The sequence below is a fragment of the Rhamphochromis sp. 'chilingali' genome (genome assembly GCF_963969265.1).
Source record: "Rhamphochromis sp. 'chilingali' genome assembly, chromosome: 12".
In the NCBI taxonomy this organism is placed as follows: domain Eukaryota; kingdom Metazoa; phylum Chordata; class Actinopteri; order Cichliformes; family Cichlidae; genus Rhamphochromis; species Rhamphochromis sp. 'chilingali'.
In genome coordinates this window covers 13179293-13195618 of record NC_137939.1, presented here as the reverse complement: position 1 = coordinate 13195618, position 16326 = coordinate 13179293, and the positions used below count along the sequence as shown (strand labels likewise).

The 16326-nt window shown below is 39.2% G+C and overlaps 1 protein-coding gene across 1 annotated transcript in view; it reads right to left on the bottom strand.

The window, feature by feature from the left end:
- Nucleotides 1-829: 829 nt before the first annotated feature.
- The window catches only part of chchd6a (coiled-coil-helix-coiled-coil-helix domain containing 6a), a 74794-nt gene continuing 59297 nt past the window's right edge, over nucleotides 830-16326 (bottom strand). Inside the window, exon 8 of the mRNA XM_080898682.1 lies at nucleotides 830-1702. Coding sequence (XP_080754808.1) covers nucleotides 1679-1702 — 24 coding nt within the window. The 3' untranslated portion in view covers nucleotides 830-1678. The remainder of the gene's footprint in view (nucleotides 1703-16326) is intronic.

The window sequence follows — 16326 nt, the reverse complement described above, 5'->3', positions numbered from 1 at the left end:
AGGCTCCTCTTACACAGGCCTAGAGAATCGTTGGCAACCACTTACTGGTAGGGAAGAATTTGTATTCACTGGCAAAAAGTTTCTGGAGGTTGCTAGCTGTTGCTGTAAAATCAACTGCTATAAGCGCATTCATGCAGGCCTGGAGACTGGTCAGCGACAAGTTAGCATGTTTCACACAAACTGTGTGAGGGTTTTGGTGCTACATCCGTTCTGTGAGAACCCAGCGACCACTCGAGACCAGACATTGGTGGGGGATTGCCAACTGGTCTCTAGGCTTGAGAGGCCTTAAAAATCACAATTTGAAAAAAGAAAGACAAATTAGCTGGTAGACTCTTAATTTAAAACAAAGCACATTGATCTACTTTTGCCAATATTTCTCACTGATCTTTGACAATAAATATTAACATGACTCTCTTCATCTCCACTGTTTTGAGTTATGTTTGAGAGGAAACCTGCTTTTGACATTATTTTTTAACCCGTAATGGGGGTTAATGGGTTTTATTTTTCAGCTCACAGTCTCTTAAACTGATTTCAAACAGATTTATTAGAAAAAAAAGTCACTAAAAGTCACAGAACGGTTTGCTCAATGGCAGCATTTCATTTTCAAACTGAGCCTGAGTTGAACCGTACCTTCAAAACGACTTAGAAAGGTTTTAATAGATTATCATGGATGGTGCTTCATCTATATAGAATATCCCAAGGTTCCTTTTTTTGCATTTCTTTAGAGAAATGAATAAACCACTGCAGTGAAATTAAATTCACTCAGCTATTAAAAGTGGAAGCAAGGCAGAATTAGGCACACAAACACACAACTAAAGACACAAAACCGTGAGAGGATATGAATGGTTTAATAAACTCATATAATACATCACGGGTCTGATGAATTAAAGTCATGGCCAGGATTACCTGAGCATATTCCTGTGTCATTAAAAAAATACAAATCTATAAAGCTCAAAAGAAAAACAAGTGAGTCAGTTCTTCTTTCAATCTGAGATCAAAACAAGGACGGTCCCTGTGCACCTGATTCAGCTCACTTCTTATATGACTTCCAGTCTTTTTAACCCTTCAAAATTTAGCACGGGTTTGGACGTAACCTGATCTCCACATTCAGCTGATGGAGGAGTGCCCCTGAATGCATCTTTACAAGTCAGATTTTAAGAAACATTTTCCACTGATCTCATTCAAGTGCTGTCAAAAATCATCTGCCCCCTTCTTGATTTCTTATTTTGTAGCACAGTTACATGCTTCACATCATCAGGCAAATTTTGATATTAGTCAGAGAGTTTAAATGATGTCATTTATTAAGAGTAAACAGTCATCTATGCCTGATGATCTAAAACATATGTGAGAAATGCACCAACAAAAAAAAGAAGGGGGAATCATGAAGAGTGCAGATACTTTATCACAGCGCTCATAAATGACTGAATTGAAAGTGCACCGCCTCAACCCGTGAGCCTAATATACACACTCATTTCTTGTTTACTTCTCTGTAGTATGTAGCAGTGCAGAATAATAGTGTAACGGATCACACCACAGATAAATAGCACAAAAAAAAGGCATGCTAACTGCAAACTATCTCTTTCATAAAGCAAAACAAGGATGCGACCACAGTGCTGCCATTAGTGCTTAAGTAAAAGCTTGTCGTCATGTAACGGTTTTACCCTTTTCCTCCCACTCTTCATCCGTGGTTGACCAGCAGGTTCTGAGAGAGAAGAAAGAACAGAGAATTAGTCCATCTGCACAGCAGCCACGCCTGCTGACCTTTGAAGGAGTTCTTAGGTGGAAGGGTTGTCCCCGTTTTGTTTATTCTCTGCCACCTTTAACTGACCACAGCAGAAAGGTCAGGCGGGTAAGACTAGGGATTACTCTGGTAATGGAAATAAGCAAACCCAAAAAATAAAAAGAAACTTCAAGAGGTTTATGAGAAATTCTGTCATCATTTTGTCAGATTTTTTTTTTTTTAAAAATTGACGCTACAACATTTAAACAACTGACGAGTGGAGTGACTATCACTGACCACCTTGAATGCTACTTTGAGACTTACAAACTGCAACTAAATGTTGTTGTAGGCCAAGAACACACACACTGTACACACTGTGGACACACATCCAGCCCCATGGAGAAAAACTCCACCTATCAAATTGCTCAGGTAATGCTTTACAAAGAGCCCTGGGCACTGACCCAGCCTCCAACCACCACAGATCTGAATTCGATTAAGTATCCCACCGGGCCCAAAGGATGCGTTGCCAATGTCCCAATGCCAGATACTACAGAATCTCCCAAGAGCTGCTGGGTCTATGCCCTGATGGAGTCTTTGTGTGGCATTAAAGGGACGATTTCAGGCAGGTGGTTTAAATGTTGTGGCTGATCAGTACACTGTGTATTTAGTATTTGTATGAGCAGCACAAAACCAAACAGGGATGACGGTGTCAGTGTCCTGGCCTTCAAACATTTGTCCATCTAAATCAATATGAAGGAAAAAAAAAAAAAAAAAAAAAAAAAAAAAGTTTTGGTCACTAGATTCACAATTGTGAAAAAAAAAAAAAAACTTCAAGAAAAAGTCTCTGTCGTACGAGCATTTTTCTGCTGCAGTTGTTGCAGCTTTCAAACAAAATGACCTCCAAGCTCCAGCATGCGCAGCCTATCAGGCGTACCTTCCTGCTATTTAAAAACAGCTGCATGCAATTGATCCACGGAGTGCAACCTTCATCCTTCAACCTAAGATCAATGCGGTCCTTGAAACCCTAGCAACAAATTGTCCTGGAAAGAAGACGCGTCTGACACCATCATTCCAGCGACCTTGTCTTATGTACCATGAGAGGGGTTCGCTCAGATTGTGAGCCCTCACGTGAAATGGCAACGATCAATTAACACCTTGAATTGCTGGCGCAGTGATTCTAAGAGCGATACCAACAAACTAAACTAATCTCACGCTAATTTGACTTGAGCCCTGACATCATACAGAGCTGTTTCTACAACCTTTTGGAAGGGAGCTTTTTGAAATGCTAAGGTAATACATTTTAAAGAATATATACAGCTATATTGTATAAAACTAATGGACAGATAATTGGTCTCATATGTGAAGGTCTTTCAGAACTTTTCCTTTGAAAACAGAGACATTACCTAATGAGATGACTCCTAGCTATTATATAAGCTCATTTCCACAGGAAAGTTCAACACTCGCTGTAAATGGAGGATCAGATATACTATGATTATTTTTCAAGTGCAAATGTGAAGCAATCAAGTACAAGGAAGCACATGTAACGCATTCATAAGACAGCAGCACAAGCTCGTGTGAAATTTTGTCGAGCGTTTGCAAAGAGCACTTTTGTAGCTGACTGAAATTTTCGTTTTTTCATGTAAATTCTGTGGACAGGGCATGATTAGTACTCCCCTGGATTTATTGAGGTCACACAAAAATGGCAACAACTACGCAACGCTACATGTACAGACAATACAAACTGTGACAGAATGTTGTGTTGGAAACAGAAACAGGTGTTTACCTTTGTTTATTTATTTATTTTTTAGCTAAAGGCCCCAAACAGACTTTACATGTCTCTCGCTACATGGATGTTCCCCTAAAAATGAACAGCAATAACTTGTCCTGATCCTCTCATATATTTCAACTCAAACTGCCCATTAAGCTTAGTTCTATGATCAGAAATCATCTATAAGAAAAAAAATCAGTTTTTAACCCAAGGTTCTTTATCGTAAAATGGATCTCTTGCAAATTTGCTTTGGATTCCAAGTCAAAAAAAAAATTGATCCAACTCTGCCCCACTTGGCCTCAAAGACTAGACAGCAGCAGGGAGGAGGGTTAGCCCAAGTGGAACGATGCAACGAGCTCAATTGACTGAGAGCTGGGGGCGCATTGACCTGAAGCCGCCTGCTAGACACACTGCGTATATGGATGTGCTATATGTGCATGTGTGTGCTGAGAGCACGTGGTATCTGTTCTAAGCACTGCAGAGTTGACTCCAGCTGTGAAACTCAAACCATTATAACCACAGAGAGACTTACAGAGCAGTGTGATCAATATGACTCCCCTCTTTTGTCCTCTCATCTGATGCCTCTGGTTTAGTCTCCTCATCTCCCATTCCCTTTCAATTCTTCTGTCACTTTCCTCGACTCTTCTATTTCACTGATTTTTTTTTTTTTGTCCTTCCAGTGTCTCTTCATTCTCCTCTATACACTTTTGCTCACACGAGTAGTTTGTGTTCATTTATAATAATGTAAGCCATGAAGGCGTATCTCCTCTCCTGTTGTTTACCTTAGTGAAGAAGAAATCTAATACTGGCTCGCTCGCTGAAAAGTAACAGACATGAAAAGAGTCTTGACCATGAAAGAAAACAAGAGTGAGTTGGATACGCAAAACAGAAAAATGATAGGACACAATTACAATCTGTACATCGAAAATGACAAAGAAAATGAAAAACCCTTATAAGAGAGACAAGAACTCTAGTTAGAAATGTACAGCATGCTGAACGGCACCTTTGCAAACCAGCTAACAAATGAACCTGTATTATGGCTTTAAAACATTGACATGGGATCTTTTACATTCCAGGATCAAGTTCACCTGATCATTTTTCTTTTGTACAATTTAAATTCTCAAAGCAGATGGACTCTGTTGTCAGAGTCTTGTGAGTGTTTAAAGCAGGGAGCCAAAATCCGCCTGGATTTCGATCCAGCTCACTTGACAGCTTTGGAAAATGTGAAGGGGGGAAAACATTTGGACGTTTACCAGTGTTTCATAACTGTTAAAACATTTCTTCCTGATTACCATTCATTCGTTATTGTTTTTTTTATTGTTTTCCACAGTTAAATATTTTCTGTGAATTAATAAAAACGTTGTTTTATGATTACGAGACGGTCTGGGCCGGGAACTACAGGGACTTTCTCTAGAATTTGACACAATTATTACAGAGAAAGAAAGAGTCACGCTGACAAACTCCTTTCATTTACAGCATTTTTACACAATGCAGAAAAACTAAGATGTGATGTTGAAATGACCCCCCCTTCTTCACTTTAAGAATCTCGGGGATTAGATATGTAGCTAAACTTCAGAGAGGAGATGTCACCGGTCAGGCTCACTCAAGCTGAAAGCAGGCTGCATGTGGCCTGTGTAGTATGACAAAGTTTACACACAACAAATTATTAAACAGATTAATTAGCCCTCTGAGCAGTTCTGAAAACTGTATTTTTCCACATCTACTGTACTAACGAGCAAAAAGTAACTAATGGATTTCCCACCTGTTCCTCTAATCTAGGGGGTCTCAAACTCGCCACTTGTGGCCCATGTCACCCCTGCTTGTGGCCTGTATATTGACGTAAAGAAATCTAATGAAATTTGACCCTTGAACCTTTTTTTGTTAGCGAGGATTTGTTTGTTGTTAAGAACAATGTTAGTTATTTTAAAAAGCAAAAAATGATTTAATATGAAAACAATATGAGCAGAGAGCACTTACATGTTGAGGGATTGGCTGTGTTAGTTCAGTGAGAGAGTTATTTGTAAACAAAACACTTATAACTTATTTTTATTCTGTTAAATATGAATAAACTTATAACAAGTGCTGCCACATGTCTGGCCAATAGGAGAGTTCCAGTGTTTTTATGTGGTAGTTCAGTGAAAGGCTTCAGTTAGTTAAGAGTGAGAAGAAACAAAGATTGTGTTCATGTTTGCAGTTTTGTCTTGTTATACAATATTTGAAATTTATAAAAACAAAACAACATTTTTGGAAATATTTGAGGGTGTTTTCTTGTTTGTTTTGTCCTACTTGAACACTAAAGTGGCCTTTGAATGAGATGACAGTGCCAGCAGTGGCTCACAGCTCATTTACGTTTGAGACCCCTGCTCTAATTGAAGACACCTTCTAAATTAAAGTAGTCACCGACTATGAAGACTTGCTGAGGTTCTTTCAGACTTTTGACCAGCTAGTGCCTTGGTTATGGTTACGGGCTGTTACAGTGAGCCTATTTTCAGTTCATGTGGCTCCGGCTAGAAGATTAAAGAAGCAGAGTGAAGGGACTGAAGAGAGGAGAAGAGAGACCGGGGCTGACCACTGTAGGAGATAGAAATAAATAACAACAAAAAGTCAGGAGAGGTAGGAGAGCAGAGTCAGGCTGTTCCCCACTCCGCACCCAGCCTGGGAGCCTTGACTCAATTGGAAATCCATTTTATCTGATGACTGGCAGGCAATTGGGGCTCCCAGGTGAGGCTCTGCGGTTGATAGGCCTGATCACTCCACTGCTGAGGGACAGAGGGATGAAGATGGAGGGGAATGTGGAGGAGAACACGTACTAGATTGGCTCCACTAACAAAGTTCATTTTAGGCAACCTAGATCATCACTTAGCCTCCACTTCTATCAAAAACAAGAAGTGGGAGGGGAGCTACTAAGTATTTTCACTTAGTGGGAAAAAAAAAAAGACTCCAAAGATATAAGGCCGAGGAAAGCAGCAAGCCGTCTGAAAAACAAGACAAAGATTCCAGTGTTTTCTTGATAAATGACGAAAAAAGGAGAAAGCAACTGCTAAAAAAGTGAATTCAAATTTTATGTTGACAAACCTCATCTGTAATTATATGCCCCGCAAGAGAGGGAAGGATGTTTTGTAATGAGTTGGGAGACACTAAATTAAGTTAGGAAATAAAATAAGTCTCTTTAGAAGAGAGGGTCACTGCAAATCAATGTGTTGTTGTGAGTTATTCTGATTGATCCAAGATTTCTATCCTAATATGACTACTGAACTGAAAATCAGCAGGAAGAGATATTATGTGGGGAAGGCCTTACTCTAACAACATCGTGTCAGAGAACGGAACAAAAGGCAGAAACATCCAAAGAAGAGCTTTAAACGTCCTTCAAGAAGCTGGGGAACTATTCCTGAGAACTACTTAAAGGAATGACAAGGAAGCTGCCCTGAAAGTTCAGGCTGGGATGAAGAAACCAGTGGGTCGTACCAAAAGTGATGTTGAAGCATGTAAAACTACAAACTCTGTTGTTGCCCCATGCAACGCATTTCTACAGATATTTGCCCATTTCAGTAAACATCTGCATCTACTTCCCATTTTCCTCACAAAATCTAAAGAAATGAGACTTTTATAAATTCAATAAATGAAGTTCAGATGTCATTGTTTAGTACAATAAATATAACGTGCTGCTTTTTGTGGATTTGTGGGACAAAAGAACGTCAAATGCCTGCAGTATATTTACATGAAAACAGGTTTCACATGAAAACCCAACAGCTCTGCAAGCGGGTAATAAAACATTGGTATTTTTTTATTTACAATAGGGCTAGAGAAGAGACGGAGAGAAGGAAATCGATATTTTTAGAAATACAGGGTGTGAATGAAGAGCAATCACAAAGGAAAGGCAGGCTTCAAATCATAAAGGAAAAAAAAAAAAAAGAAGTGGAGAGACAGACGGATTGAGTCACAATGGGACACAAAGGAGAGGCTGGTAGAAAGTGGACTGTTCCAATAATGTTGTGGCTGTTTCGGGGTGACAAAAGCCAGTGAAAGACCCACCTAAAAGCCCCGCTGTTGTCCTCTCTTATCCCAGCTGGTGGTCTTGGTTCCACAAAACCTCTTCCTAAGCACACACAAGAGGGGCCGATAAAATGCCGACCAGAATGGCGGTCTGGTGTGTGCCCAGAAAACAAAACAAAACAACAACAACCAAAAAAAAAACAACTAAGTGTGTCAATTGCTTATGCAGCCTAGGTGGCTTTCAATAGTACACAATACGGCACCGTGCTGAATTATTATCGGGACCCCTGTTGGAGCAAACAGAAAGAGGGAGACAGAGTAGGGGGTCTGGTGGCGCGAGCCGACGGGAGTGGTGGCGTTCAGAAAGGTCAGGATACAGCGAGGAAAGAGTACAAAAGATGGTGAAAATGCTCCTCAGGAGGCAGCTGAGAATACCCTCAACTCTACCCCCACCCCCACAACTCTGCCCTTGTTTGAAAGCTTTGTGGTGTCTGAGGGCCACCGGATGAAAGAAGAAGCAGAGGCTCTGGATATGGTTTGATGGGATGTTCGATCGCTCCTCGCACCGCGACAAAAGACAGAGAAAGGGAAATACAGAGACAGAGGGAGAGAGGGGACGTGCAGGAGGAGAAAGACGTGTGCTACAGCTCTTAGAAAAAGTTCAACGTGCAACAAAACAGCTGGTATAAGTAGTTGTACGTACTTGCACTGTGATTATTGAAGAGATTTGCAAACCAGAAAGCAGAACTTTTTGACTGAAATACATAACATAAGTCTTTTAATTGCAGTACTCTTTTTCATTAACACCAGTTACATGAGGACTGGCCAAATCCCGATGCTCTCATACTTTTGTTGGAACCCTACTTAAAAAAAAGTACCTGGTTCCAGGTAATGAAAACCCCCCAAAATTGAGTCAAGCTTAGGCAAGCAGGTACTAGTGGAAGAGAAACACGTGTTACGCCAAACAACCTGTCCTAAAGTCCCGACTTCTGAAGGTAGAAAAGCCTGCTGCTTAGTTTTGTTTCTCATAATATTCAAGAATATAAGGCGGGGGGAGACAAAACTTCACTACCCAAATAACTAAATGTACAGAACTCCACAGCACCGAATAGCTAGATTGAAAAATACAACCCACAAAGCACAGAATACAAGACAGAGGAGACAACAAAAGAGGAAGAGCGAGAGCAGATAATGATGCTCAGTGGAGATTGGTTGTGATCGGCTGTACAATGATCAATGCCGGCTTGAAAGGAGGCAACGCTGATGGTTTATGAAGGAGGGAACAACTGCCAACAGTATGAAAATGAAATCAATAAGTCAGCTGCGGTGCGGGGGAGAGAAAAATGAAGGAAGCGGGTGAGAGAAAGCAAGAAAAAAAAAATGGAAACAGGAGACAAGACTGAATAAAACAAGAGAGACAAAGAGAGCGGGAAAGACGCGGAGAAAGAAAAGAGAAAGAGTTGCAGACAGACTAAGAAGTGAGATGAAAGGTGCTGGTTTAAAATGAAGCAAAGGCAGAGAAACTAAACTGACAGATGAAGGAAAATCTTTAAAGAAAGATAAAAAAACAAAAACAAACAGAGTACAGCAAAAACAAACCGATGAACATTTACACTCACGAACTGACAAACTTTTGAACAAAACCCAGATCCTGATGTAAATATAGCCGGGCATGTCTACTGTGTATGTGTCTATATTTGATTGTGTCTATAAAAAGGTAAGTCTACACATGAAAGGTGAGATGATTGATGGACATTTTTTCTCTCCCCCTTCACTGTGGGCATTTTGTCAGGCAGAACAACAAAGCATAGATGTTCCAAAGAACAGAGGCGTATTTTTTTTTTTTTATTTAAAAACACACAGAGTGTCCTGAAGTCCATCCCTCTGTTCTTTATAAAAAATAAAAAAAAAGCTGTTCTTCACTGACTCAGATATCCATGACAACAGCATTAAACTCTCTCTCTGGACCCGACAATAAACACACAGATACACAAAAACACTCTGAGTCACACGGACGACATGCAATGAGGCACAAACAAGTTGTTTTATATGTTTTTCTGATTTTGTGTCAGCAAAAGTCTTTAAACATGCAGCAATGAATACAAAACATGACAATGTAACGGCCAAAAACAATCTACAGACTCCAAACAAACTGCAAGGATGTGAACTTTTACAAATGTGTTGTTCTCAGTGAGCATTTTGACCTTTGCATCCACAGGGAGAGTGACTTACTCACTGCACTAATGGAAAAAAAGTTTTTATACACCTACATCACAGGTGGAAAAACAGAGTTTTAGGTTCTGTATATTTTTCAGTTTAATAGGCACACAGCAGCATAAATGTTATAATGTTAATATATTTATATGTTTGCTGCAGTAATTTGATCAAGAATCTGGAAAATTAGAAAATGCTGTGCAAAAGGTAAAGTTGAATTTTCAGCAATAACTTTTCAGAAGTTGCTTGTGAGAAAGCGTTTCTTACAGATTTTGATGGGCTAAATCCAAACATGACAGTTAAAAATATCTGATTGGCCTTGGTCTCTCAAATATATTTATACTTATTTTATATTTTACCAATGTACATTTAGATATTTGACTTTTAATCATGAACTGTAAGCTTATATCTTCTCATATTTATAGTTGTTTCATGATAATAATAATAAACTTTCACCTTTCTTCATTATGTAACAGTAGAAATGGTAGATAAAAAACCCGATATGTAACTTTAACATTAATGACAGCCATAGTACGTTTAGCTTATTGTGAAAAAAGATGAAAAACCTTCAAGATATTTTAATATGCTTTAAAATCCTGTAACGTTGTTCTGCAGCATTACAGATTTCCTGGAACAAGCAATGAATCTTCTATCAGATAAGACGTCAGAAGTTTAAAAACAGATACGTCAGGAGATTTCAAATTTGACAATTGCATTTCATACTTGATACAATCCTAAATCACAGGAGCCAAATTTTATGAAAATATTGACAAGTTTAGCATCTGCCATCATTTGGTCTTTCTTTTTATGTTCAGGAGTCAAAATATGTTTTTATTATTTCTGTTTTTAAATGAGAACATTGGGTTTTAGAACTAAACTAGTAACATAGAAAAATAGAGCCAGCCGACAGCTCTAGGCTTTAAAATTGGTAAAATTTGATTAGAATTATTTGGGGTATATTTCATTGATTCATCAAGTCAATGTCACTGTACAGTAAATGTTACCCTACACCAAAGGTGGGTAGAGTAGCCAAAAATTGTACTCAAGTAATAGCGACACTACCTCAACATAGTTTTACTCAAGTAAAAGTAAAAAGTAGCCGTCCACAAAATTACTGAAGAGTAAAAAAGTAGTGAGTAACTGATCATAACATCTGACTTAATCTTTAACAATGAGATAATCAGACAGACAAAAATATAACATTTAGTGCAAATTTTGGTATTTTAAAGTCTGAAAAGGAAAAGAAAATGCTTCATATAAATAACGATTACAAAATAATAAATATCGGCAGGAGAAACACTTTTCCAAATCAATATTAAACTATTATTTAGAGTAGGTATATTACCTATCCCTATAGGTCTATATTTGTTAGGTTATATATGATACTTCTCCAAATTGCACAACAGGCTCAGCAGATAGAAAATAAAACAACAAATCTTACTTTGACATAAACTAAGTTTGTGTCAAAGTAAGATTCATTTTTGTTTTCACTAAAGTTATTCACACCGAGTAGAGTAGCCAGAATATTTTCTCAAGTAAGAGTAGTGATACATCATAATAGTATTACTCAGAAAAAGTACAGTGTAGTTAAACTACTCCTAAAAGTACATTTTTTTTCTAAAAGGTTACTCAAGTAAATGTAACTGAGCAAACTGAATTAGTTACTACCCACCTCTGCCCTACGCTGAACATTACATGAAACACGTGACAGCTAGCATCTAAACTCTATATCAGTTTCCATTCAGAATGATAGTTCTGTAACTTCCTCAGGATGTAAACGTAAAACAAAATCATGTGATGTGCGTTTTGCTGGCTATCTAGTCATAACATTAGACTTTGTGGGGCAAAACATGCAGGAGTCCAGCAGGGAAAATAGTGCTAAAAAAGCATGGTGGCAATTGCTTTATCACATGCCAAACTCATAGTACCACATTAATAATAATAATAACCTGTTTCGGTCAACAGACCATCATTACACAACATGTTATACCATCGTGTTTTGTTGAGTCTTTGTCAACTTTTGCTCAAAACTGTGAGCTGAGAGGGAGAAAAAGTTCAACAGTTCTTTTAAGACTTTTTTCTTCAGTGTCTGTAGGCAGTCACCATTAATGAGGCACAACAGACCTACAAGTGAGAGCAGAACAGAAACACGAAGCTGACATAAATGGGCTCCAAATGAATGTCACTTTTTAAAAATCAATTCAACACCTTTCATAAAAAACCCACTGAACACTGCTTCCTTACAATTTGTTATAATTTAACATCTTTTCTTTGTAGGTTTTATTCCTGTTCTCTCTAGTGGGCAGGAAGTCACAGAGTCACAAATAGAGAGCTAAGAGATGAAAAGTACTATCTGCTCTATGGTACATCAACTTTGCAGAAAAGTTCTGCCTTTGGAAAGCGGATATAAAAGCCCTGCGTAGACTTCAGCCCCAATTAAAGCAACTCACACTAATTTAGAAGGTTGGTCTGAAACGCCTATGCCCAAGTGTTTAATCTCAGACGGTTTATCTCTGAACAAATACAAAAAAATGAGAGAAACTCTGGTCGTTAATTAGGCCTAGTTTTAAGAAAGCTACGAGACACTTTGTAATATTTATTCATGCATAGCAATGAGGTGAAAGGAGTCCAACTGTTTGTTCGCTTCATAAATTTTGTGTCAAAACTTGAGTGCATACTTAAGTGAGAACGTGCATGTGGTCAGCAGCAGGTCCAGCAGGAAGCTGAAGCTCCTCATTCTTCTTCATTAAGTTTTGACTGCTGAGGGGCCAACGTCTATGCCCCTTTCTCTCTGTGTGTCTGTGTACATCTCTTCATCCCCTGCCCATCTCCAACCCTTCCTCCATAAACACTTATCTCCTCATGGTATCCACTCATCTTCCCCTTCTCGCTTTTTACCTCCTGACAGTCACCTATTTCTCTCCCCATCATCTCCCCAACTTGCCTCATGTCGCCTCCCCGTCCCTCCTCCTTTCTCTCCTTCCCCTCGTCTGTCCAGCTTTACCCCCTTCCCCACCTGCCTCCTTACCTCTATTCTTTAACTGTCCACCTCCTCCTCTTCATCATTTTCTCCTTCTCCCATTTTCTCCCTTCACTTCTTCAATTGCTCACTGTTTGCTATCATGTTTTTTACTTTCCCTCGACTCTACTCATTCTTCTCTACTCTGCTTCCTGTTTATTTGCCCGTCTCTCGCCTCAGTCCTGAACACAAATTCATCTCAGTTTTTTTCTCCCTGAACATTTCTTAGTTTCTTTAGCTGTTTGTTCCACTTAAACCAACTTCCAGCGCCTACATGTCACCATTTAATCTCAGGTTTAACTTCAAACCTTAATGTGTCTTTTCATTTCTCTCTCCTTCTACTCCATCTCTTTCTGTGTCCGATACTTCTCAAGGCCTTTCTGTTTATTTCTCATTGGCCTTTCACATCTAGCCGGCTACAGATCTCTCTGTATCCACAACGTGTATTTTCTCCTTCTTCAGTCCAATTCGCTGTCCTGAGCCTCTTCTTTGTGTTTTTCTCCACTTTGTTTGTCTATTTTGTTATCTACCAGCAGAGTGACTGAGCTGCTGTGATCTCTGTACCGGCATGACTCCTGTTCAATCAACAATAAAACTGAAGGTAAAAGAAAAAAGAAATCAATATGAGGTTTTACACTGCTGTGATTCACTGGCTTTGCGAAAGTCGCTGTGCATTCAGATCGGCTACAGATACACATTTATTATCAGCATATCAACATTGTCAGTGTGGACTTTCTTTGAGAATAGACTTATCAAAAGAAGATGAAACAATTTTCTCTTTCCCCTTATCTTCTGGTGGGCTATCCACCGAGAATCATACCAGCACACAAAGCCGCAGAAACTGCACAGAGTTTCCAGCTCGACAGGCCACGCTGTTGTGAATCACAACAGTGTTCCTTGCTACAAAAATGCTACACCATTTCTCTTTATGTCCACAGGATGCTCCTATTCACTGACTACAACGCAGCCCTGAAATGAAGCCACCCAGATCCCTTTTCATATAAATGAGGGAGGCTGAGTATTGCAAACAATTCTCTGGAACAGTGTCAATTTAAAAAGAAAAATTACATTTTACAATTCACAAATGGTTCATTTACCATCTCATCCATTTTTTTTATAGATGGTCGTGTTATATCACACGTCTTACTGAGAGCAAAGATTAACTGGGCACATTAGAAAAGTGAGTGATGCTGCCGATCCAAGGAAAGCTCCACTTCACACAGACAGGTGTCCCGGCTCTTACCTGCCCACAGTCTCGATTGCTACGACTGTCAGTGATTGCTTAATGGTCTAAGGACCTACTATGGCGTTTTAGATTGAACGATTATAAAACAAACAACAGAAAACAAACAGAAACAAAATAGCATAGAAGGGAATTTAAGGTATTAATTATGGCTCCTTCCTCAAAACAAGGATAATCGGTCTCAGTACGCTGGGTTATTTGGGTGACTCTCCTATGCCGTGATAGCTGATAACTCTGACATCTCATCACCAAGCCCGCCAACTCCCTACTGCACCTCTCCATGGCTGTCAGGGGCAGAGGAGTCGTCAACGTGGACAGCTAACAGGCGACACGGGAAAGGCAAGATTCTAAGATGCGACTCTAAAGCACTGGAGAAGAAATGAAATAAAAACTGTGCATTTGTGTATCATTTACCATAACCGCAGCTTTGTGCAAATATCTTGTTGTTATAGCTGTTAAGCTATAAAGGCTGGCTTTACCTTTAACGCAGTTTCTATCTAAGGTACTCAAAGATAAATTCAAATATAACTAAGTTTGGGATACAACGAGCCAGGCCTGTGGATGGTCACACATAGCGCCATATCCTTCATTATATCTGCATCTATATTTTCCCATATTAAGAGCACACTTCCTGGTCCACAAGCCAAACGACTTCAAACACGATGTTGCCTGATATTAGACTGAATCATGAATTCATTGCACTCCATTTGCATGTTCAGAAACTGCTTGTTTAACCAATTTTGATGTGGGAGAGGCTTCAATTCTCCGTAACTACAGAGACCACATGAGCTGTTTAAATCTAACATCTGAACATTTGAAGTTGACAGTGATGGACAAACAGCTTGTTTGTGACCTTTTTCCCAAGATTTTGATTTCACTATTGGTTAACTTCATACACACAGTATCTTAGGGCTGTGCAATATGACCAAAATCTCATATCCCGATATAAGACATCTATCGTCCAGACTAGGGCTGGGCCATATCATATCGTTCACGGTAATACCGGTATAATGTTGGGCAACGATAAGAAAATGAAATATCGCGATAGAATATGGGTAAAACGCACATGCGCACATGGCGGAAAAAGCATGGCGGCGACGGAGAATGAGAAGGGCGAAAGCGGATCGTTGAATGAAACGGATGAACCAGAATTGGTTTGTAAAAATGCTGCAACTTCAGTGATGTGGAACTGGTTTGGCTTTCGTCCGTCAGACACACAACAAAGCACTATTTTTGGTAGACCATGCTAGCGGGCCGTCGTTATTATCGTGTTTTTTGGAAAATATGGCACACTTAAAATCAATCCTTTGATTTGTCTGAAAATCGACAGTGCCCCTTATAATCCCGTGTGCCTTATGTTTGAATTCTGGTTGTGTTTACTGACCTCGAAACGATTTTATGTGGTACACAGCGCTCGAAATCTGTCAAATGTTTTAGTACGGCTTTGCTAAGCTACGAAGTCGCACCACTTGATGGATTGTCGGAGCATTACGGCTACCGTAAGCCGGAGCCTCGCGGAGTGATACGTACTGTGCTTCAAAATAATATTACCGTATTGTGTGTGTATAACCTCTTTTTAAGTTTTGTGGATATTATACATGGTTATGCTGAGGATATGTCGGCCAATTTCCACTGGAAATGCCTTTTGGTTAAACTGTCAGCGAGGAATTTGCATTTGAACTGTTAAATGTTTATATAACTTTAATGCACATAAAAAAAACAGCTGCTTGTTTAAGTGAAAATACATTGATGGGTTTTTTTGCACTAATAAAGTTGTGGATTGTAAAGTATTTTGTCTAGTGTCAATTATATCGTCAGTTATATCGTTATCGCAAATTTTCAAATGTATATCGTGATAAAATATTTTTGGTGATATCGCCCTGCTCTAGTACAGACAATGATATATATCACAAATATTTTACATTTTCTGTAAATTCTGTGAGGCTTGGGCAACTCGACTTGTGTGCAGTGTTTTCAGCTGGGCGTCGTGTACCTGGAGTCGAGTGTGACATAAGTTGAAACGGCCGCAATTTTCTTTGTGAGTATTTATTACACGGCGTGCTGCGGGGAAAAGCCTGTTTCTAAGGTTCATTATTTTAGCCCCTGACGGCTCTTTTTAGCTTCTCGTCAGTAAACACTTTGCATACTATGTCACATGATTCAGTTTATTTTGAAAAATCTGCACAGAATCTTCATCTTTATTTTGAAAAGTTTATGTGGAAAATAAAGAAGCGGACGGCGGAGCCATGTGATGGTTTTATTGTCATTGTTGCTAACGACAATGCATAAAAGCCGTCGCTTGTCCAGCCGTAGTGTGGTTATATTAAATATAAGAGAAAGAGAGAACTTTAAGAAATTATACAGTGACC